The sequence below is a fragment of the Typopeltis vanoorti genome, chromosome 10 (genome assembly GCF_054136105.1).
Source record: "Typopeltis vanoorti isolate ZY-2024b chromosome 10, IOZ_Tvanoo_1.0, whole genome shotgun sequence".
NCBI lineage: Eukaryota > Metazoa > Arthropoda > Arachnida > Uropygi > Thelyphonidae > Typopeltis > Typopeltis vanoorti.
The window spans coordinates 52595077-52621538 of NC_143558.1; the positions used below are offsets into that span (position 1 = coordinate 52595077).

The 26462-nt window shown below is 37.3% G+C and overlaps 1 protein-coding gene across 1 annotated transcript in view; it reads left to right on the forward strand.

The window, feature by feature from the left end:
* Nucleotides 1–26462, forward strand: part of LOC150102416 (muscle-specific protein 300 kDa-like) — a 1203500-nt gene that overhangs the window by 823721 nt on the left and 353317 nt on the right. The window contains exons 54-55 of the mRNA XM_090399574.1: nt 4994–5146; nt 19090–19257. Of these exons, the coding sequence (XP_090255700.1) occupies nt 4994–5146; nt 19090–19257 (321 nt within the window). The remainder of the gene's footprint in view (nt 1–4993; nt 5147–19089; nt 19258–26462) is intronic.

Genomic DNA, 26462 nt, shown 5'->3' on the forward strand with positions numbered 1-26462 from the left:
ATAACACATTGTATCAGTCTTGCTCAGTTGCATTGAAAAGCATTCATCCACTTGGGGGAGGATAACATAATTTTGTTGTTGTTGTTGTTGTTGAGAATCCAAAATAATACATTTTCAAAGAATTTACAGTGTCTTGTTGTTTTTTCAGACAACAAAGATATGAAACAAATATAATTACTATATTCTTATGGACAAATTGTAATGATACCTGACAAAACATCAGTGAAATCATGTTGTCTTTCTTCAGTTTGCCCATGGAGTCAAAAGACTCATCATGAGAGATATAAACTGCCATACACACAAAACCCACCAAACAGTGCTTTTAACTCATTCAATATATCCGCTTTCACCACAATGTCAGACAACATATTCTACTCACTAACCACTTTCCATGCAAAGAACCTGCTTCTTATGTTCCTGCTCATACCCTTCTTATTTAGCTTCCAGGGTGTCTCCTTTTCTTTTTCTAACTCCTTCCCCAAATTCCATGAAAAATTTCTTCCACATCAACCTGGAACAACTCTTTAACAACTTAAATGCTTGTCATATCCTTCTCTCTCTTCTTCCTATTCTCAAGGCTTTGAAAACCACATTACCTCGATCTGACTTCATATCCCACATCTCAAAGATAAGTTACAACCTTAGTCTTCCCTGGATTCTTTCCAACATATTTTCATCATCATGAAAAACCAAGGAACAAATCTGTGCACAATAAACCATATGAGGCCTGTCCTTTATCTCTCTTTATTTTTTTTATTTTTCATGTTAAGGTTGTACACAGGGGTGCTTAAGGGTCAAAGCTGTATAACTGAGAGGAGACCTCCACATAGCCTTTAAAGGAATGTGGAGAACCGACCAAGGCTTCTGAGCTAATGTCCAATCCTCACCTTCTCATGGTACACCCTTTTAGGTATCTACCTGGATATTGAATGGACACGGACGAGCTGGCAATTTGGGATTTAGCCAACCAAATTGTATTCTTATTGGCTTAAACCAAAATTTCAAATGATGGTACAACATGACAGAATTTCAGCATTTTTGCTAGTTACCCAGGCAACCAGGGTAAAGAGCAAAAAAGTCAGCTACTGGAACAAATCCTAAAACTCACCCAACTCAACATCACCAAAGTTCAAGATCGGTACAATTGGTACCATCTCCATAAGAAGCCTGAATGGCAAAGAAATGGAGCTAGCTGAAGAATTGGATAAGTACCAGATCGACATAATAAGGGTGACTACAACAAAAAAGACAAAAACTGGTGAGATTTTTCTGAGCAACAAATACAAAATGTTACATTCGGGCAATGAAAATCAAGGAAAAGAAAGAGTAGCCATAGTATTCAACACTAAATATGAGGCTAATTTTCTTGAAAGGAAGGCAGGCAGTATCAAGTAGAGTGATGTGGACAAATATCAGAAGGCAGAACTGGACAAAGAGACTTATTTCTGCATATGGTCCCACAGAAGGTTCTACTAAGGTAGAAGTGGAGGAATTTTTTGATGCTTTTAGAGGAAAGCAACTGACACAATGAAAAAGGAAAAGTTGGTCCTTGTTGGGGGATCTAAATAGCAGAGTGGGAAAATTGTCAGGCATGCAAAAATATTGTGGGAAAATTTGGAGAAAAGAGCAAAGCTAATAATAATGGCAAATATCTGTTGGATTTTTGCTCAGGACATGGACTAGTTATTACTAACACCATGTTCCAACATAAATGCATATATGTGTTTGTGCATATGTGCACAAATTCACATGGAGAGCAGAGGCAAGGAATAAGAAAAGTCTCGTCGACTGTTTTATTATTGATAGTGATGTTTTCTCCCTGGTGCAGGACACCAGATTGTACAGAGGATTTGAAATTGGAAGTGATCAACATTTAGTCTTGAGCAGGATAAAATTTAATTTCATATTGAAAACAAGCACATGTAAGAAAGTTTTAAACGAAATAAAAGTTGAGCAGCTCTCAGATGTGAACTGTAGACTAAAATACACAAATATTATTGAAGAAAAAAATGAAAGAGTTTGAGAACAGGAACCAAACCTTGGAGATTCATTGGCAAACCCTGAAGAAAACGTTGATTGATTCTGCCAGAGAGGCATGTGGTGAGGTTTGTCTGCAAAGATAGAAAAATCAGAACTCCATGGTGGACACAGGAAGTTAAGGAGGGAGTGAAAGAAAAGAAGAAAGCATATCAAAAGTTCCTGACAAATAAGTCAGCTTGTGTCCTTAGAGAATAGAGAGACAAATGTAAGAAAGCTAAACACTGTGTAAAACTAGCTAAACAAAAGTCATGGGAGGACTTTGGGAAGAATATAGAAAATAAATATCAAGAAGGTGGCAAGATATTCTGGAGGTTGTTGAAGGAGCTCAGAAATGGAGGAAAGAGTGCTGTAAAAGGAATTGAAAACAGGAGAAAAAGATATCCTTGGAGCATGGAATAATTACTTCGAAAAATTGCTACATGAAACTAGCAGTGATGACAGCACAGTGGTAAAAAACATTGACCAGGCATGCAATCTTGAATACATATCCATACTTGAAGCAGAAAAAGCCATCAAAAGCCTGAAATGTGGAAAGGCAGCAGGAGTAGATGATATGCGACCAGAAATGTTCAAGTATGGAGGTATGAAAGTCTTACAGTTGGCTGCACTGCATAGTTCAGAAGGCCTGGACAGAGGGACGAATTCCAGATGATTGCAGTAGAGCTCTCATAATACCCATATCTTCTTCTTTAGTATTCTGCAATTGAGCAGGTTCTTCTTTTAGTAGCAGAAACTTTCCTTCCCTTCTCTTCTGTTCTGAGCCCTCTCTTTCAAAGTTGTGTACCTGTCTCCATTGAGCATGTCATCTAGCATTATTATTATTATTATTATTATTATTATTATTATTATTATTATTCAGGCCTCCATGGAGTCAAAAGACTCATCGCAAGAGGTCCTTTCTAAGAAACACAAGTCTATCAAGACTCATCAAGGGAGGTCCCTCCTTTGTGTTTCCTAGGAGGGACCTCCTAGGAAATCTATCATCCACTCGTTAAATGCATTGACTGTTCTCGCTCTCACCACTCCATCAGGCAATGCATTCCACAGTTCAACCACCCTCCATGCAAAGAAACCACTCCTCACCCTCTTGCTCACAGTTTCCTTTTGTAACTTCCAGGGTTGGCCTCTTGTCATCACTCCTTCCTGCTGTTCAACCAAGTGAAAGAATTCCCCAGTGTCAACCCTGTAACCACCTCTCAACAGTTTAAAAGTCTCAATCATATCACCTCTCCTTCATCTATCTACCAAACTCTGCAGTCCACATTCCCTCAGCCTGTCCTCATAAGAATCATTGTACAGTCCTGAAACCATCTTTGTTATCTGACTTTGTACCCTTTCCAGGTCATTTTTCTTTCCAGGCAGAGGTCATTGCTTCTGCCTTACTATCACCACTTCTGGGTCTGGCTCCCACTGACAAGACCTCAATAAAGGTCATAACCGGTCTGGGTAGTGGCCCTTCCCTTAATGCATAGCATTGTACATGTCTGCAAGGAGATGTGCTTTGCATTATGGGAGTTACTGAGACAAGGAGTGATAAGATCTTGGTCCACCTTTACTACGAGTTGCATCAGTCCTGAAGATACTTCAGGTGCAAACTTTGTTTGCTTACACTTGGATAAAGGATTAAACTAAATTTATTATAGTCTAACCAAGTGGAAAATAAACTTCCAACATCTTTGTCTAAATCCAGAGTAATTTAATTATAAGGTGGCACAGCTTTTGGCAACTCGTATAAGTAAATATGACCTCTCCATTGCTTCTGACTGAGTATCACTACTTCTGGGTCTGGCTCCCATTGATGAGACCTCAATAAAGGTCGAAACCAGTCTGGGTAGTGGCCCTTCCTTTGATACATAGCATTATATATGTCTGCAAGGTGATGTGCTTTGCATTATGAGAGCTTGGTCCACCTTTACTACGAGTTGCCTCAGTCCTGAAGATACTTCAGATGCAAACTTTGTTTGCTTACACTTGGATAAAAGATTAAACTAAATTTATTATAGTCTAACCAAGTGGAAAATAAACTTCCAATTCCTCAATTATTAGACCAGCAAATTTGTTCCTCATAGTGGTTGGATATTTGAGGCATTACTGTACTTCACAACTAACTACTTATACACAGAATATAGGTATCTTCACATCGAGTTGCACTTTTTATTCCACAATGCACAGTATAGCACACTTCCACCTCAGACTATAGTATTGTGTTATGCTGACAGTTTTACCATTCTGTAATAATGCCTCCTTATAGTCTGTTGGCCTTGGAAAGATATCTGCAGAATGCATTTATAATCTAGAAACTGTTATATAATATACAAGTCTGTTTGCAGGATTTTTTAATACATAATATATTATAGAAAATAAAAATTCGCATTTTTGTTCCATTGGAGATCCTAATATCTGATATGAGCATATCCAGCTTTTATTTTAAATGCAAAGTACAAAGAACATTGATAATATTAGAAATAATATAAGGTAATATATGATACAATCTCAGAAAAGCCTATTAACTTATTAGTTCAGTTTGCAGTGAATCTTAAAATGATCCGATAAAAGGCAGTTGTAATAGCTCTTTAGAAATCATATCTTCTATTAGGTTGATATTATTGACAATGCATCTCTATGATCTCCAATGTCCATGAGTGTACTCCATAATATAATCATTTCTCTTCACAGTTTTTCATTTACGACTGGATAAATTAGAAGATCTTACAATCTCAAATGAAATACATTGTGCTTTTTATTGCCCCAACATGCAACTTTGCCTTAAGAGGAATACATTAAAATAACCATTTTATAACATAAGTAACTGCATGCTCCTTATTTCACATGAAAAATTAGTCTTTCTAAGTTCTAACTCAAAAAATAAAAACATAATAATAATAATAATAGAAAAGAAAAGAAAAGAAAATTGCTGCTGTATATTTACGTTATATTTTTTCATTATCTTTAGCATATGAAACAAGATATTGATCATCATAAACCTCATATGACAGGATTACAAACAGAAGTCTCTGAACTAACATCAAAATTAGGTGAAGACTATATGGAAGAAAAGCTGACAGCTCTTATTGACCGATTTTATACAGCCTCTAAGAAAGTACAGGTTGGTTTACTTTTATTTAGTAATTAAATACTACTACTTTAACTGCAATTATTTTGTATCTGCCTTTTTTGCATACAAGTATTCTACACTAGTGCTTCCCAAACTGTGGGCCGCGGCCCCCCTTGGGAGCCCTAGGTTTTGTTGAGGGGGGCCGTGAAATAATGAAAACAAATTTAAAATCTTTTAAGACTAAGTAGATTTATTTTATCTTAAAATAAACGCATTTAATTTTTATTATTATTTCTTTTTTGTTATTTTTTATATTTTAATGGAAAAAATCAGACATTGGTGTGGGTTCACAAATTTTGCTTCCTGCGTATTTCGGTGCTTAATGAATATTAGTAAATATATGCTGATTCATATAAGTTTCATTTCAAAGCAGAAATCTAAGAATTGCAGTTTCAAATATTTCATCTGATACTGGTGTAGCAGTATTGAAACACATCCCTCACATTAAATTGTTATTAAACTTCTTTTATGTTTTTAATTCTTTCTTTATTACTAATTGTTTTACGTTTCATGTGCTTGTACTGCAAATGTACAATGACAATATATCTATCTATATAAAAATATGAGTTAATGTGCCATGTCAAATGTGTATGTAAGATGCTAAAAATGTAATATTTGCATTTGATTGTGCAATATTTGCTGGTTTATGTTTTGTATTGAATATATTCAATAAATAGTATAATAATATATGTCTATATTACAAATTTTTTTCGAGGGGGGGGGGCATGAAATATTTTAATTTTTCCAAAGGGCCCTGACATCCAGAAGTTTGGGAAGCACTGTTCTACACTGGTAAATAATTAAGAAAAAAAAAACATTTATATATAATAAATAATCATGTATTCATTTGATCTGATGTTTATCTGATTTTTCTTGACTGATTTAAAGGTATTCCATTGGCATCATAAATATTTTTTATATTAAAGAAGTATATGTGATTCCGTTAGTATTTTTAAAATATTTTTTGAATGATATGGTTTCCAATGATTTTAATATCTTAGTATGCACGAAATTATTTAATAATAACATTCTGTTATTAGAATGTATTAGTATTGGTAAGAGTAATAGAATTTTATTCTGTATAGTATAAATATCATTATTATTATTATTATTATTATTATTATTATTCAGGCCTCCAAGGAGTCAAAAGACTCGTCGAGGGAGGTCCTTCCTAAGACATAAAGTCTGTCAAGACTCATCGAGGGGAGGTCCCCCCTGAGAAACACAAAGTCTATCATACCACTCTTTAAACTCACTGACCGTTCTCGCTCCTACCACTCCATCAGGCAATGCATTCCACGGCTCAACCACCCTCCACACAAAGAAACCACTCCTTACCCTCTTGCTCACAGTTTCCTTTCGTAACTTCCAGGGATGGCCTCTTGTCATCACTCCTTCCCGCTGATCAACCAAGCGGAAGAACTCCCCAGTGTCAACCCTGTAACCACCTCTCAACAGTTTAAAAGTCTCAATCATATCACCTCTCCTTCTTCTATCCACCAAACTCTGCAGTCCACATTCTCTCAGCCGATCCTCATAACTATCCTTGTACAGTCCTGAAACCATCTTTGTCATCTGTCTTTGTATCCTTTCCACAGTTAATTTATCCCCTTCAAATCCTGGGGACCAAATCTGAGAACAATAGTCCAAGTGTGGTCTGATCAGAGACTTATACAACGGAATGATAACCCTCTTATCTCTGCAGGTCAGTGTCCTTCTCATTATTGCAGCAATCCTCTGTATTACCTTCACCACCTTTGCATTATGTCCCCTAAACTTCAGGTTTCTATCAATCATCAACCCCAGATCTCTTGTCTCCCCTACTTCCTCCAGTATAACTCCTCACATAGAGTATGCAGCATCCCATCGATGTTTCCCAAACCTCAAGACCTTACATTTTGCTGCATTCAGTCGATACCCCCATTCATTTGCCCATCTATCTAGCTTATTTAAACCCTCTTGCAGGGCTACCACATCTGCACTATTACTAATAATCCTTCCCAGCTTCGCATCATCCGCAAACAACTGAATATCCCCCTGCAATCCACTGGCTATGTCATTGATATAAAGGTTAAACAATATAGGTCCTAGTACTGAGCCCTGTGGGACCCCACTTGTAACCCTCTGCCTCCTGGAAACTGCTCCACCATACACAACTCTCTGATACCTATCAGACAGCCAATCCTGAATCCAGTTGACCAATCTGACATCCAGACCCATGTGCTGCAACTTAAATATCAGCTTATCATGTGGCACCCTGTCAAATGCCTTCGCTAAGTCTAACAAAATTGCAGTATATACCTTTCCCTCATCTAATGTTCTTGTAACTTTATTTATAAAAGGCTAGCATATTGCTAAAACAAGAGCGTCCTTTCACAAATCCATGTTGATTCTCACAGATAACATTACCCTCATCTGCCCAATGCTGTATACGGTCCCTCACTACTTTCTCCAAGATTTTAACAACTACTGATGACACACAGACTGGCCTATAATTAGACACTTCCAGTCTGTTACCACCCTTATGCAATGGCACTATCTTACCTTCCTTCCATTCCCTGGGCACCTTTGCCAAAGCCAGACTTTCATTGAAAAGCCATGTTAAAGGGACTGTCAATTCCCTAGCACATTCTCTCAAAACTCGTGGCGAAATACCATCCAGTCCCACAGCTTTACTGACATCCAGAGTACTCACTATCTGAAACACACTCTCCTCCTGTACCTCCAGACCCCGAACCAGTCCTATCCCTCTAGCATTAAAACTGACTCCTCTAGGATGAAATACTCCAATAAAGTGTTCATTGAACAATTCCACTATGTCCTGTGCATCAGTCACTCTATTCCCATTTTTATCCCACAATATCATTCTTCCACAGTCATTTCTCCTCTTACTTGCCACATAGCTAAAAAATTCCCTAGGATTTTCTTTGGATCTTAGGGCCAATCTCCTCTCATATTCCAGTTTCGCTTTCCTTACCACACTAGTCACTCTTCTGGCCTGTGTCTTATATTCCTCATGCATCTCTTCACCTATCTCCTTATATCTCTTCCATAGCCTCTTTTTCGCATGCAATTCCTGTTTAATATCGTTTGTCATCCACTTTACTCCAAATTGCATCCTCTTCTTCACTCGTGGTATACAACTTACCATTGCTGATAACAAATATTCTTTCACAATTTCCCACGCACTGGTGATATCCTGGCCTTTTAATTCCTCTCTCCATGAAACTTCCCGAAGTTGACATCTAAGACTATTATAATCACCTGCCTTATAATTCCACATAAGTTCCTGTCTCTTTGATACTCCTGAATGTCTATTCATTTTCCAAGTCAACACCATATGGTCACTCTCTCCAACTGGTGGGAGAGACGTCAACTCAGTTATTATCAACTCTTCTGATGCTATAGCCAAATCCAAAACTTTTGAACCTCTTGTTCCCTCTGTTACATGTTGCCTAAGACATTTGTCCCTCAAGAATTCTAGAAATTCCATTCCCCTATTGCTGCAGGCATCTTCCTCTCTCCAATTTATACTACTGAAGTTAAAATCTCCCATAACAATCATTCTTCTTGCACTTGCCAAACTTAGATGTCTAAATATCTCCTGGTCCCCATCCTCTGTGCTCCTGGGTCTGTAGCAACACCCCACTAAATATCCTGTCTTGCCTACCTCTACCTCACACCATACGCTCTCAAAATCATTTGTCTCACTTCCTTCCAAATTCTCCACTCTTAGAGGACATAGGTCATCACTTATCATAAGCAGCACCCCACCACCACGCTTTCCCCTCCTATCCTGACGAAAAATGCTATACCCAGCGACTTCTATTCCTGTTGTTATATCCCCTTCTGTCAACCACGTCTCAGTGATCGCAATAATTTTTGGCCAGGCTGATGCTATCTGCTCCACCAATTCCTCTCCCTTATTCCGGATACTCCTGACATTAGTATAAAGCATACAAATGCCATTGTTTCTATACCCAGCATTATCCCTTCTAGACTCCACTGGGCTCAGTGTTACCTGATATTGTCTCCCTTTTCCCAAGTATCCATTCCCACAAGAGGCCACCCCTGCTATCATCCTCCCTGGGACACACTGACTCGTTCAGAACAGCAATCTCTCCAGATGCCTACGTCCTTCCTCATTCAAATGTAAACGGTCTCTCGCATACAACTCCTCTCTTTCCTCAAATGCACTCCAAGCATCCACATATACCAGTCCTCTCTTGTCACACATTCTCGCTATTATGCCATTCAATATCACCTCTCTTCTGCTCAGCTCATCATTATCATACCTAGGCAACACGCACACTATTTTTCCTCTCTCTGTCTTCTTCCGTACAGTCTCAAGCAAAAATCTCATATCTCTCGCTGCCTGACTTACATTACCACTCAAGTCATTCGTTCCTACCATCACAATCATCTCATCCACCCTTTCACCTCTCTTAATTGCCATAGCCACCCTTTCTATTGTTCCTCCTGGCAAACACTCCTCACGCATCCTATCTTGAACACCACGGATCATTGAGTCGCCATACATTATACCTCTTACCATTCCCTCGCTCCTATTGTTTCCATTCTCTCCTCTTCTTTCATTCCCATACCTCTCTCTTCTACTGTTTCCATTCTCTCCTCTTCTAGCACTCCTATACATCTCTCTCATTCCCTCTCTCCTACTGTTTCCATTTTCTCCACTTCTAGCACTTCCATATCCCTCTCTCATTCTGTCTCTCCTACTACTGTTTCCATCTGCTCGTCTTCTAGCATTCCCATACCTCTCTCTCATTCCATCTCTCCTACCGTTTCCATTCTCTCCTCTTCTAGCACTTCCATATCTCTCTCTCATTCCGTCTCTCCTACTGTTTCCATCCTCTCGTCTGCTAGCATTCCCATACCTCTCTCTTATTCCCTCTCTTCTACTGTTTCCATTCTCTCCTCTTCTAGCACCCCATACCTCTCACTCATACTCCCTAAATTCTCTCTCTCTCTCCTACTCTGATTCGCCTTGCATTTATCTCTTCCATTCTCCTAATCTTATCTTTCATACTTCTGCTCTCATTCACAAGAAATTCTACCTCCTCTTTCAACTCATCTATCTCCCTCTGCAGGTCAGTCACTCTTAATCTAAATTCACTCTCCCAAACAAAACCATCTCCTAAACTTCCACAGTCACTCACACCTTCCACACTATCAACTATTATTTTCTCATTCTCTCCTATCATACTACTTGTCTTCCTACATTCATTCCCCGTTCCTGGACCAACAAAGTCGGATATCGATATATCTAATGTACTTATTTCCTCCAACGTAGTTTGAATGTGCTCGATGCACGGTTTGATGAGCTCTGTGTGTGATAAAAGTCTGTGTGTGATAAATAACGTTGTCTTAATTCCTTTTCTCCCCCCCCCCAAAGAGAGCAGCATACTTTTAGTCCTAAATAGCTCTTTCGGATATCAGTATACCACCAGTCTCCACCATTAGCCTCACCAATAGCTTTATCCATGTCTGTCAATGATTTTACAGGCATCACAGCAAGAATACAGTAGACAACTATCATTTCTCATGATCTTAATCGCTAATCAGTTCTAAATAAACAGAGTAGTGGTGGAGTGTTACTTATGGAAAAAGATAAATTGTGTCCTGTCAGTATAGATAATCAGATGGGAATATTCAGAGTATATGGTAGTGCGGGGTGCAAGTGAAAAAGACAGAATATTTAGTAGATTGCTGTAGAATATTATGAGTAACTTGATAAGTAAGAAATGCTTAGACAAATTAGTTTGGCAAGTGCAAGATGAGTTATCATTACAGGGACTTCAACTACAGCAATATAAAATGGCAGGGGAAATAGCATACAGTAAAAATGAACTGAAATTTTCGAATTTTTGAGGAACAAAGGTATTATTATTATTATTATTATTATTATTACCCCAAGACCTCATGGAGTCAAACACTCATCTGGGCAGTACTTTTATCACACACAGAGCTCATCAAACCGTGCCTTGAGCACATTCAAACTACTTGCAGACACCACACTCTCAGGCAAGGCATTTCAATCATTCACAACTCTGCATGAAAAAAACCTGCCTCTCACTCCCCTACTCACACCCTCTTTATACAGTTTCCAGAGAATTTTTGCATATCTCGTTTTTTCTATGTGTTTCACTTTTCTTCTTTATAACTGCTGTTCTAATAAAAAATCCTTCATAAAAGTTATTGCATTTCAACAGGATTCAGCTTCATGTCATGTTGTTAAACTGTTGAAAGGTGGTTACAGCATTGACACTGGGGAGTTCTTTTGCTTGGTTGAACAGCAGGAAGGAGTGATGACAAGAGGCCATCCCTGGAAGTTACGAAAGGAAAACGTGAGCAAGAGGGTGAGGAGTGGTTTCTTTGCATGGAGGGTGGTTAAAACATATGAAATGCATTGCCTGATGGAGTGGTGAGAGCAAGAATGGTCAATGAGTTTAAGAAGTGGTATGATAGACTTTGTGTTTCTTGGGGGGGGGGGGGCCTCCCCTCGATGAGTCTTCATAAACTTTGTGTTTCTTAGGAAGGACCTCCCACAATGAGTCTTTTGACTCCATAGTGGCCTGGATAATAATAATAATAATAATTACATTCTTGATTAAATTATCTTTCCATTGATATATAATTTTATATGATATTACTCCAAAAAAAGTGGTGTTATGACCCATCAAACCTCAGAAATACACTTTTTCCAAAAGGTTTCTACAATTTTGGCCACTACTGTAAATGTCTCAGTCATGTTATCCATTTCTCTTCTATCCACTGAACTTTGTAGTTTAGTTTACATGACCTATCTATCCTCATAACTAATATTGTAGTCCTGATATCATTTTGGTTATCTACTTCTGTACCTTTTCCAGGATTATATTGTCATCAAATTTGGTGATCAGATCTGGGCACAGTAGGCCTCATCAGGGTTTTATACAATGGAATCATCACTCTTTTATCTCTACCGGTCAAAGTATGTCTTGGTATTGCAGCAATCCTTCCACCTTCTCAATATTATTGTTATTATTATTGCCTTAGACCACATGGAGTCAAAGACTCATCTAGTGGGTGCCTTTGTCATACACACAGCTCATCATACCACACCTTAAACATATTCAAATTCTCTGCAGAAACCACACTCTCACGTAATGCATTCTAATCATTCAAACTCTACGTGCAGAAAACCTGCTTCTCACTCCCTTGTTCACATCCTACTTATATAGCTTCCGGGGATGACCTCTTTTTTTTCTACTGATCTCTCACCATTTGAAAAAGTTCTTCGACATTGATCCTATAACAACCCCTTACCAACTTGTATGTCTCTATCATATCACCCTTCTTCCTCCTATCCACTAGACTTTGTAAATTGCACCTTCTCAACCTTTCCTCATATTCAATTCCAGAGATCAGAAACTACTTTAGTCAGTCGTCTCTGAACACTCTCCGACATCTCTTCATCCTTTTGAAAGGATGTGACCAAATCTTTGCACAGAAGACCATGTGTGGCCTGATCAATACCTTATACAATGAAACATGAATCTCCTTACTTCTACAAGTCAGTGTCCTCTACATCATTTCCAGAATTCTTTGTGTCATCATCACAAATTTTGCAATGTGTCCTCTAAATTTTAGATCCTTATCCACCATCACCCAAAGATCTCTTATTTTCTCCACCTTCAACAATATATTATTATTATTATTATTACTGTTATTATGACATGACACCTCCAGGGAGTCCAAAGATTCATCGAGGGAGGACACCTACTCTACAACTGTCTCCTCCAACTACAACGAACAGCAACTACCATCATCATCTACACCAATGCCATCTACTGCTGACCATCACCACCACCACTAGTATTTGCACAGACAATCACAAACATCCATGCCCATGCCGGGATTCGAACCCTTAGTCTTTTGGCTGGAGAGTAGATATGCTAACCACCGGCACCCCCACCAAACTTAAATTCTACATCCCATCTTTGTTTCCCAAATTTCAAAACCAAATCTCACAATTGTGGAATTACATTCCACAATTGTGAACTAGAATCCCCACTATTGTACCCATTCACTCAGTCTAATCAAATCTTTTTGTGAGGACACAATATCTGCTGTACTCCTCATAGTTCGTCCCAAACTGGCATATCTGCAAAGAACTAAATATCCCCATCCAAATCCTCCCCAATATCATTAGCATACAGGTTAAGCAGCAATGACCTGAAAACAGATCCCCCGTACACAACTTGTTCAATACCTATCAGATAGCAATCTCCGATCCAATGCACTAGTCTAGGGAGGAATCGGAAGGCCGGGATATCACCAGTGCGTGGGAAATTGTGAAAGAATATTTGTTATCAGCAATGGTAAGTTGTATACCACAAGTGAAGAAGAGGACGCAATTTGGAGTAAAGTGGATGACAAACAATATTAAACAGGAATTGCATGCGAAAAAGAGGCTATGGAAGAGATATAAGGAGATAGGTGAAGAGATGCATAAGGAATATAAGACACAGGCCAGAAGAGTGACTAGTGTGGTAAGGAAAGCGAAACTGGAATATGAGAGGAGATTGGCCCTAAGATCCAAAGAAAATCCTAGGGAATTTTTTAGCTATGTGGCCAGTAGGAGGAGAAATGACTGTGGAAGAATGATATTGTGGGATAAAAATGGGAATAGAGTGACTGATGCAGAGGACATAGTGGAATTGTTCAATGAACACTTTATTGGAGTATTTCATCCTAGAGGAGTCAGTTTTAATGCTAGAGGGATAGGACTGGTATGAGGTCTGGAGGTACAGGAGGAGAGTGTGTTTCAGATACTGAGTACTCTGAATGTCAGTAAAGCTGTGGGACTGGATGGTATTTCACCACGAGTTTTGAGAGAATGTGCTAGGGAATTGACAGTACCTTTAACGTGGCTTTTCAATGAAAGTCTGGCTTTGGCAAAGGTGCCCAGGGAATGGAAGGAAGGTAAGATAGTGCCATTGCATAAGGGTGGTAACAGACTGGAAGTGTCTAATTATAGGCCAGATTGTGTGTCATCAGTAGTTGTTAAGATCTTGGAGAAAGTAGTGAGGGACCGTGTACAGCATTGGGCAGATGAGGGTAATGTTATCTGTGAGAATCAACATGGATTTGTGAAAGGACGCTCTTGTTTTAGCAATATGCTAGCCTTTTATAATAAAGTTACAAGAACATTAGATGAGGGAAAGGCATATACTGCAATTTTCTTAGACTTGGCAAAGGCATTTGACAGGGTGCCACATGATAAGCTGATATTTAAGTTGCAGCACATGGGTCTGGATGTCAGATTGGTCAACTGGATTCAGGATTGGCTGTCTGATAGGTATCAGAGAGTTGTGTATGGTGGAGCAGTTTCCAGGAGGCAGAGGGTTACAAGTGGGGTCCCACAGGGCTCAGTACTAGGACCTATATTGTTTAACCTTTATATCAATGACATAGCCAGTGGATTGCAGGGAGATATTCAGTTGTTTGCGGATGATGCGAAGCTGGGAAGGATTATTAGTAATAGTGCAGATGTGGTAGCCCTGCAAGAGGATTTAAATAAGCTAGATAGATGGGCAAATGAATGGGGGTGTCGACTGAATGCAGCAAAATGTAAGGTCTTGAGGTTTGGGAAACATCGATGGGATGCTGCATACTCTATGGGAGGAGTTATACTGGAGGAAGTAGGGGTGATAAGAGATCTGGGGTTGATGATTGATAGAAACCTGAAGTTTAGGGGACATATTGCAAAGGTGGTGAAGGTAACACAGAGGATTGCTGCAATAATGAGAAGGACACTGACCTGCAGAGATAAGAGGGTTATCATTCCATTGTATAAGTCTCTGATCAGACCACACTTGGACTATTGTTCTCAGATTTGGTCCCCAGGATTTGAAGGGGATAAATTAACTGTGGAAAGGATACAAAGACGGATGACAAAGATGGTTTCAGGACTGTACAAGGATAGTTATGAGGATCGGCTGAGAGAATGTGGACTGCAGAGTTTGGTGGATAGAAGAAGGAGAGGTGATATGATTGAGACTTTTAAACTGTTGAGAGGTGGTTACAGGGTTGACACTGGGGAGTTCTTTTGCTTGGTTGATCAGCGGGAAGGAGTGATGACAAGAGGCCATCCCTGGAAGTTACGAAAGGAAACTGTGAGCAAGAGGGTAAGGAGTGGTTTCTTTGTGTGGAGGGTGGTTTAGCCGTGGAATGCATTGCCTGATGGAGTGGTGGGAGCGAGAACGGTCAGTGAGTTTAAGGAGTGGTATGATAGACTTTGTGTTTCTCAGGGGGGGACCTCCCCTCAGTGAGTCTTGACAGACTTTATGTCTTAGGAAGGACCTCCCTCGATGAGTCTTTTGACTCCTTGGAGGCCTGAATAATAATAATAATAATAATAATAATAATATCCAAACCCATCCGCTCTAGTTTGACTATCAGTTTATCATGCAGTAATCTATCAAAGGTCTTTGCAAAATCTAAGTATCCGACTGGATATCCATCTCTTTGTCCAATGAAGCTGTCACCTTATTGTAATAAGTATTAAACATCACCTATTTTTAGTAAATCCATGCTATCCATCAGAGGTAATACCACTGTTGTCAACTCAATTCTGGATCTTGGTTCTCACTAGCTGCTCCAACACTTTAACCACAACAACTGACACACAGATAGGCTTGTAATTTCATCTTGAGTTCTGTCACCTCCCTTATGAACTGGCACAATCCTGCCTTCCCTTCATTTCTTTGGCACTTGACCCAGTACAAGACTCATATTAAACAAATATGTTAAGTCAGATGCAAACTGTATGACACATTCCTTCAAAATTTGGGGTGATATAGTATCAAGTCCCACAACCTTATTAACATCAAGTTTGCTCAATTCCCCATATACATCTTGTACACTTAGAGTCAGTCTCTCCTCCTCATCATCAGCTGCTCTCAAACTCTCCATGATATCACATTTATAAGAATGAAAGATCTTTATGAACTGCTCATTAAATTTCTCAGCTAGCAAATGTTCTTATACCACTTTCTCCAATCAGTATAATCATTCTTTTTTTTTTCTTTTTTTTTTATCGCTACATATCAAAATAACTCCCTAGCATTTTCTTGGCTTCATTAGCTAACTATTGCTCATACTTCGTTTTTGGTAGCCTTACAAACCAAGTCACACACCTTGTCTGGTCTTTGTAATCCTCTAGGAATTTATTATTACAACTTCTCTTTTCATTCGTCCATTTCACACCTACCTTATTTAATTTTCTGACCCTTGGAATACATTTAGACTTTGCTTCTACTCGATAGTTCTTGAATATCAACCAAGCTGCATTAATCTCCTTTCCAGCCAACTTCTCATTCCATACTATACCTGCAAGCTGTCTCCTAATCACTCGCCTTGTAGTACCACATATAACTTCTCCTCACAGAGATCCTTACTCTGCTGGCAACCACCCAGGTAATCACTTTATGATCACTCTCACCAACTAGAGGGTGATTTGAAACCTCATTTATAATAACATTCTCTAATGTGATGATCAAATCTGAGACCCTCAATCTTCATGTGCCCTCTGTTACATACTGCCTGAGGTAGTTGTTCCTCATAAACTCAAAAAACTCATTTTCTTTACTCCCAGTTGCTATTTCATCATCCCAGTATATATTGCCATAATTAAAGTCACTCATAATATCATATATTTCTTATTTGCTTGGTTAATTTGATTATACATTTCCTGGTCTCTCCCATCCACATTACCAGGTCTATAACAACATCTGACTAAGTATTTCATTCTATTCACTTCTATCTCACACCATACTACCTCAAAACCACTGGCACTATTTCCTTCTTGCACATCTACCTTGTATGGACATAACTCTTTCTTCATCATCAATAGCATTTCCCCCACTCTTTTTATCCTTTCTGTCTTCAAGAAACATGACAGCCTGGCTGGCCGAGTGGTTAGCGTATTCAGTCAACAGGCTGAGGGTTCGAATCCCGCCATGGGCATGGTTGTTTGTGATTGTCTGTGCAAGTACTAGTGGTGGTGGTGATGGTCAACAGTAGATGGCATTGGTGTAGTTGTGGTCAATTGGAGGATTGAGTGGTAGAGATAGAGCTGAAGAGTAGGTGCCCTCTCTCGATGAGTCTTTGGACTCCCTGGAGGTGTCAAATAATAATAATAATAACATATCATACCCTTCCATTTCTATTCCTGTCAGGATGTCATCTTCATCCAACTATGTCTCACTTATTCCAACAATTCTTGGGTGAAGACACTCAATTAATACAACTATTTCATTTGCCTTGTTTCTTTCACTTCTAGCATTTGTATACAAACATAGTAGCTCATTCCTGGATCTATAATAAATTTCACTGATACCACTTATTATATGTGACTTCTCCATACTTAACTCAAGACATTTGTCCTTTCAAAAGTAGATTGAGCTATGATTGAGAAGTCCCTAAGGAAGATTGACCTCACTTATTTAGTAACTCACCCCAAGATCCCTTGCCTCATCTGCCTTCCTGTAATATAGATCTACTTATAGAGTATGCAGCCTCCAATCTATGCATCCCACATTTCAAGACCTTACATTTAGTTATATGAAACTGACTGATATATATACATTCATTTTGCCACCTTTCCAGCATATTCAAATTCTCTTGAAGAACCAAAACATCAGCACTGATGATACCAATAACTCTCTGAAGCTTCACATTATTTGGAAATAACTGAATATCTCCCTAAAACCTGACGATATCAGTGATATAAGGGTCCCTGTACTGATCCCTGTGAAACTCAGCTCGTAACTTTCCTCTTCCTTGATACAGCTCCCTCATACACAACTCCTTGATATCTAAGACAACCAAGTTCCGATCCATTTAACTAAATATCCAACTTCATGTGTTGCAACTTAAATATCAGTGTATCATGTGGTACTCTATCAAATGCCTTTCCAAAAAAAAAAAAAAAAAAAGGCAGTAGATGAGGGAAAGGCATATACTGCTTTTTTTTTTTTTTTGACTGCTGTTGAAAATAAAAACTACTGTTGTCATTTTATTATAAAATGACAACAGTAGTTAAGGCAAGCAAATTATTGAAATGAATGCTATTTTACAATAGCATTCATTTCAATAGCAAATGCTAACTTACACTGATAATATTACCTTCATCTGCCCAATTTTACTCATTACTGGAATATCTCCACCTGAATGATATACGCTTGTAAAGTGTTCATTAAGTAATTCTACTATTTTGCCTTATTCAGTTACTTTCCTGCCATCAGCATTCATTAAAATCATTCTGCCATAAACATTCTACTTTTTACTTGCAACATACCGAAAGAACTCTTTGGGTTTATCTTTGTCCTATACTGCTAATTTCCTTTTATGCTCTGCTTTTGCCTTTCTTACCACAGTGATTACTCTTCTGGCCTGTGCTTTGTACTGCTGGTCGCCTTTCTCCTTGAATTCCATCCACAATTTTTTTTTTTTTTTTGTAGCTCCAGCTTAATGATGGTATTCATCCATTTAACTCCCACTTGATTTATTCTGACTCTAGGTATGCGGTCTTGTCTGTGTGCCCTCTAACACTCATTTGCCACTTCTCATGCACTATCAACATGTGAAACTTGCAGTTTCACATGCCATGGCACTGATCCAAGCAATCTCCTAAGCTTATCATGCCTGCCAGCCTTGAAATTCCACATATACCTGCTTTTAACTGAAAATTTCCATACATTTAGCCACCTCCCAGGTCAAGACCATATGATCACTATGGTGACAATATGATCATATTGTTATGAACAAATTCTCTGACAATTCTCTGATTTTCTTCTTAATATGTTTCTTCCTAATATATAATTTTGATAACAATAGTAATAATAATGATAACAACATGAATATTTCAGGACATGTTGAACCAGTTAGAACAAGAATTTCAAAATTTGCAACAGTATCATTTGGCACTTCAAGAAACCGAAAAATGGTTATTACAGGTATCTTTTCATCTAATGTCACACCACTCTCTTCAGATTTCCAGTCTTCAGAAAGCCAAGGAGCAGTTGCAAAAACATGAGGTTAGTGTTTAAAATTTTTCATGCATGCACTTATATTTAATATTAATAATACAATGGAAAAAAGAAATATTATGATTAATAATCATCAGATAATTACATAATTAATTATTAATAATTAATTATTGGTAATTAATTATTAGCAATTACGAATTTGATTATTAATAAATAGTGATTGTTACTTGAATGATTAATATAGATGGATTGTATGGATTTGGTATCAGGTGCCTGGAGAAATTACTTTTTGGAATGAGACCTAATGCATAGAGTCAGGAAAACTAGATTAACTAGATCATCATGGGCGGAATGGTGAAATGTATAAGTTCAGCTGTAGTATGCAAACATGATAATGATATGAATGTCTGAGCATGGTTATGCATCTGGTGATGGATTGGAAATGTATGCTTTGGATTCAAACTTTCTGAGTGTATCTGTGGAGGAAAAAGAGAAATTGCCCAACCAGGCCAAGCAAACTATATATGTAAGTATACAAAAAAATACAGGAACAAAGAGTTGCTGTTTTTATGAATATATTTTGACTAAGATTGTTGGCATTGGAACCTGGCTATGAGAATCAGATGCAGTGATGGTTTGTACATAAGCACTGCAGCACCCCCCCCCCAAAAAAAAAAACGAAAAAAATTAAATTTTGTTTGTGTTTATAAATAATAACAATCCTTATAACATTATATAAATGCAGTTGTAGCTTATGTTTCAACATTGATTGAATAGTTAATAATTGGAATTGTTCAATTAATGCTTTAGATTACAAAATAAATGCACTGCGATCTAACGCAGTGTCGGAATTATCACATTAGGCCAACTACAGCTGGACTCGCCGATATTCGTTTGCACTTGTCACTGCACATAACAAGTGAATCTGACACTGCTCGTTGAGCGGTGTCGCTACAGATAAATTGTATGCTTGCGCACATTCTTTCTGTGAGATACGAAACTTTTATTATTGGTGTGTGTTCATGGTGAGTGTGAAATATTTTTGATAAATCTTATTTTATTCTGTTAAAATAACATATAATTATTTATTATAAATACAAGGATGAATTATGATGAGTGTCACTGTTGAAAATATGAAAAGAATTATATTTTCTCAATTATCGTTACACAAAACAAATGCACTGCAATCTAACACAGTGTGAATGTAAAAACCGATAACGTGATATCTGTCTACGAAACTTTTATTATTCATGTGTGTTCGTAGTGAGGGTGAAATATTTTTAATAAAGCAATTTTTGTAATATGTACATTTACTTATTAATAAATTGGTTACTGATAAGGAAAAAATTAATTATTTTGTATATGCAGCATCCCAACTTAAAATTTTCACCATCCGCCACTGGTCAGATGTAAACTGGATTGAGTGTAAAGGGTATAATATTTTTAGGAATGACAGGACAGAAAGAAGAGTAGAGAGAAAGGCACCCACCTTAATAAGATGTGGGACTTCCTTTCACTGCAGTGACTGCAGCAATCATACAGGGCATATTTTCCACAAACGTACAATAGCAATCAGTTTGAATTTTGGACCATTCTTCCTGTAGATGCATAATGAGGTCATGGACTGCTGTGGGCAGATGTCCCTTGACCTCACCTGACACTCCAGTTCATCCAACAGATGTTCAGTATGGTTGAGATTAGGGCTCTGTGGAGGCCAGTCAGGTGTGGTGACATTCATGTTCGCAAACCATGCAGTTTCAGCAGCAGCCTTGTGACACGGTATATTGTCTTGCTGAAAGATGAAAGAGACAATAGTCAGTTCTGCAGAAACGTCACAAAGTAGGAAGCATTACATTGTCTAGAATGTTCAAATATCTCTTGAGGTTCAGTGTTCATGGTACTACAAACAGAGATCTGCGGCCAAACCAGAAAAAATAGGACCATATCGCCACACCACCACCACCTCCAAATTTCATAGATGAGGTTACTCGTTCTGGTAAGAGATGTTTACTAGGCATCCTCCACAATTACGCCCATCCGTCTGCTCAGTAGAGGGTGCAACATGATTCGTTGTTCCACAGCACAGTTTTCCAAGGCCTCCACATCCCTCTGTACACACTGTTTGCACTACTGAAGACATGCATGTTGGTTCAGGCAATGCAGGCTTGCATAATGCAGTTCTACCATGAAAACCCTTTTTTGCAAGACTCAGTTCTGATTTTTTTTTTTTTTTTTTTAGATTCGTATTCCAGTTGATGCCTGGAATTCTGCATTTAAGGTGCCAACCGATAAATGGCAGGTTTTTACATATTATCCTACATATCACTCTATGGTCACGTTCGGTGAGTATGTTGGGTCATCCTCTGTGGGTTGCATTTGTGGTTGACTCCCTGCACTTACATCTCAGTATGATATCACTGATTGTTGACCTGGGATGGCCATATTTTCAACAACTTGCTGCACAGATAGGCCTACAACATGGCATCATATTGCAATGCCTGTTTCAAACTCCATCAGTTCCCTTCTCACAGACCTTTCACCAGAATACAGTTGTACTGACTTGGAGGGGGGGGGGGCATCATATTCCTCCAATTTATACTGGCTACAAATACCTGACTTGTTACATGGTATAATGTACTTTGTCCAGGAGGAAGGGTGGCGGGTGTCTTCTTTCCAAGCAGTGTATGTATGTATGTATGTATGTATGTATATATATATATATATATATATATATATATATAACATTTTACATTAAAAAAAGATATGTGCTGTGAAATTAAGCAAACATCATAAAATTTGTTTAATTTCTTGCAGTGTAATTACATTTAGAGTGTTACAGTTAAGCATTTAAATAATTTAATATTATTATGTTATACATTTATTTGTAATATAATTTTATTATTACTTATAAAAATTAATACATTGAAGAACTTAATCAGTGTATTACATTTCTTGATAATTTAAATATATACTATCACATATATTATTATTGTTATTATTATTACCCAAGACCCCATAGAGTCAAAGACTTGTCTAGGAGGCCCTTTAGTTTATTGTATTGTATTTAGTATATTAGTATATTGTATTTAGTATATAAATGTATATTGTTAGTAATATACAGTTAACATCATATGAGGTTCTGTTTTAACTCAAAATTCTTACTTCACTTCTGTTCTCAATAGATAATAAATATATTATAAATTTTTGTTTTATAAAATATTATAATAGCAGTAATTTTTATCACAGTAATATAAATATATCTACACTTTACAATTTTACACATAAACATTTTTACAGATATTATTTTGCATAATAATAATAATAATATAAATGGAGTAAAAATAACAATATTAGTTATTGTATAAGATTATGCATAGTGTGTCTTTATAATCTCATTACCGAAGATGCTGGAATATGCTTTGATAAAGAGAATGAGATTAATTTACTGTTTTTATTTTTATGATAATAGTTTCAATTTAATCTCCTAGGCAGTACCTTATTAAAGTAAATTTCACTTAAAAAGGAATTATATTCTTGTTTTTATCCTTTACCTAATCACGAGCTAGTGAAGCAATTTCATGATAGAATACTTGTACATGGAGGCAAATAGATTCACATTAGGTTGCCCTGCTGTCTCATAATGCATAGCACACTTCCTTCTGGATGTGTATATTACCATACATTATGGGAGAATCACTACCCAGATCATTTTAACTTTTATTGACTCATAGAGATAATGAGAAGTAATTCATGTGCTGATGTTTGGGTAAAAGATAAAAAGAAAGAATACAATTAAGTATAATTTACTTTGTAACCACCACAAAAATTTGCTACATCTATTTCCCATCCTACACTTAACTTTGTTTAGTAGTATTTCTGGTTTGTGATGGTCAGAGGAAGGGGAGAGATTTGTGCTAACTTTGCTGGCACTTACATAATAATATAATAATAATTAATATTATCACTATTGGATAGGATCTCCTTGGGGTGTGAAGAATTATTGCAGAAACTGCACACTGACCATTATTCATACAGTGCCAATTACACTTTTTAAACTTATTCTCTGAAAATTAATTCCACTCATTCACCACTCTTCCAACAAATTATCTGGTTCTCACCATGCTCTTGAACAACTTTTCCACAGGGTTCTCCCTGTTTTTCTCCTTTATCATGTATTGAACAATTTCTTCAACAGCTACTCTATAAATCACTTTTAGTAGCTTATTCTATCAAACTCTCTCAATTAGGCTTATATAAACTTTGGTTTATGGTGTACTGTTATATAAACAGTACACCATAAACTTACAATCTTTCTGAGTGGGTTGCAGAGCACTCTGCAACCCACTCACAATTTTGATAACTTCTCCTGTGTGTGTGTGTGTGTGTGTGTGTGTGTGTGTGTGTGTGTGTGTGTGTGTGTGTGTGTGTGTGTGTGTGTGTGTGTGTGTGTGTGTGTGTGTGTGTGTGTGTGTGTGTGTGTGTGCGTGCGTGCGTGCGTGTGCACAGTAGTTGATGTGATTGTAGAAAACCTTCTAAAGAGGAATAATAACTTTCTTATATATTCTTACCAATATGTTTCTTAACATCAATAATCTCTTGAGGTACAGGGTGATTCAAAAAGATGGACTCAGTTTTGTAAGTCTATATATCAAACATAGAAGTAGTAACAAATATGATGTAAAGTATATTTGATTATACTCACAATAAAGTTTATAGATATTTAATGCTCCCCCCCTCCAGCCGCATGGATAACATTGAGATGGTAGCTGAATTCATCCCATACCCGAAGAAGGATGTCTTGCATCACTGAGTTCATCGCAGTTTCGATACAGTTTTTTGGTCAACCAAAGTTGTTGGTAGAGGTCGTACATAAACTGCTTCTTTTACGAACCCCCACAAGAAAAAGTCACAGGGTCTGAGATCAGGAGATCTTGGGGTCCAGAAATGAAGCGCCAGGTCTTCAGAGTTTTTTCCCTTACACAGATAACCTGCTTGCTCAAATTGATAATACCTTGTTGGAGGTTTAATACTGAAATACGAAATGCATTCTGCACCACAGTCACTGACTCGGTTTTAATGAACTCATGAATGCAAAAAATTTTGTGCTGCATAGTAGCCATTTTGCTCACAACTGATGCTGCTGTGTGCTAGGCAAGCGCTCTAGCATTAGTATTTCAAACTTTAGGACCTCCTCTTTCAAATGTTATGTAGATAATTCACATACGATGTATAGTTAAGGAAATATAGCTGTACAAAATTGAGTCCATCTTTTTGAATCACTCTGTATTTTGTCCACTTTTGCAAAACGTCTTCTGAACATTAGTTCCCCTTCTACCATCAATCTCAAATCCCACCTTCCTCATCAATTTCTTGCAGTTATCAGTGTAATAGCATGTTTGTGTAATCTTTTCACCCCAAAGGGCATAACTTTGCACTTGCCATATTAAACTAATAACTATTATTCTGTGCCCAGACTGACAGTTTATTTAAATCATCTTACAAACCTCTCAATTACATTTAATAGCTGTTGCCTTCCCCAGTTTAGCATCACTGGCAAACTAGATATCCTTCTCAAATAATTCCCGATATTATTGATGTACAAATAAAATCTAATATTGTCTCATTGCTCTCCTTTTTTTTTTTTTCAATGTATCCTACTCTTCTTTCTCTTTCTTCTCACCTTTCCATTTTTATTCTCATCTGCTGTACCGCTTGCTAAACACTTCTCCATTGCTTCTTATGCTTTTGGTGACAGACAGGTGAGCATTTTTTTATTTCCATCTTATTGCTTATAATCATCTTTCACCACTTCTTTTTTGTGTGTTATTTTCTTCTGATTCACAGTCCCATCATTCATATATCATTTATCTTCATTTTCCTGCATTCTCCTCTTTGGTCTCTATAACATTCTCATGCCTTTTGTCACAAACATTTTGCACACTTCTGTGTTAACTTTTGATATATGAAAACATTTCTTGTATTTGCTCTTGTCACACTCTTACCAGTTACAGAGTACAAAAGTTACACTTTTGTAACTCTGTAACTGTTGTTCACTTTTGCAGCATTTCTCTTTCTCTCTCTCTCTCTCTCTCTCTCTCACACACACATCATCCAAAAAACTCTCACTTTCAGTAATTAATACATCACACACATGCACACACTACATTTCAGACAATTCCTCATGTTAAATTACACAATAACCACAGTAATAAACTTTTAAAAAAGTACAAATATTTTGTGCTGAAATTAACAGTACATCATCATCATCATCAGTGTGTGAAAACAACAAGCAAATCAAAGAACAGGAATACAAGGTACACTCAACAAACAGTTTAACAATTAAAATTGTTGCATGTTAGTAATTAATATCAAAAACTATTTTTGATATTTACATAAGATGAAAATCTCTCAGACTTTTGGGAGAGTAAGGCACAATCATTTCAATTCAAGTTATGCTGATGTAAAAGGGATTCACAATTTTCATTGAAAAGGCGTTCACATTTAATACTGTATCTATGGATAGGATGAGCTTCATCCCACAGGACTGTGTTTATTATCCATACTATGCTGTGGCAGACCAAACTTTTGAGGTTTCACAAATTCAGTGTAGTACTGGTGTTCTTTAACCACGCTACTGGCCAGGACATATATATACGTCCAAGTTGCTATGGATGCGAAGTGCATATTAAAATTGTAATGCCATTCATATTACATTGAAATATATGATGGATAAAGCGTATGAGGATGCGTATTTGATCCATAATGGCTGCAAAGGTGGTTAATTCTTTTTTGCAGAAAATGGCTTGTCTACCTAAAAATGCCAAATTATATTCACAAGGGATCTAATAAACACCAACTAAGGATAGTGGCAGCAGTTTGTCTTTTATAGATGGTAGCAGATGAGAGTGGTGCCATGTTGCAAAATTACTAATGAGAATAATCCTAGAAAGAATAAAAGGCACTTTATCAATAAAAATAGAAATAGAAGACACTCAATCAGGTTTTCAAAAAGACAAAGGTACAAGAGAAGGAATTTTAAATTTGAAAACATTATGTGAAAGAAGCCTCGATAACCAGAAAAGTATATATCTTATTGCTTACACCAAAGCATTTGATCCAGTAGATCACAAGAAATTAATGCATATCCTACAGAATAATGGGTTAAAAGGAAAAGATCTACATATAATTACAAATATATACTGGAATCAAATGGCCTCGATAAGATATAAAAATGCATATTCTGACAACTTTGA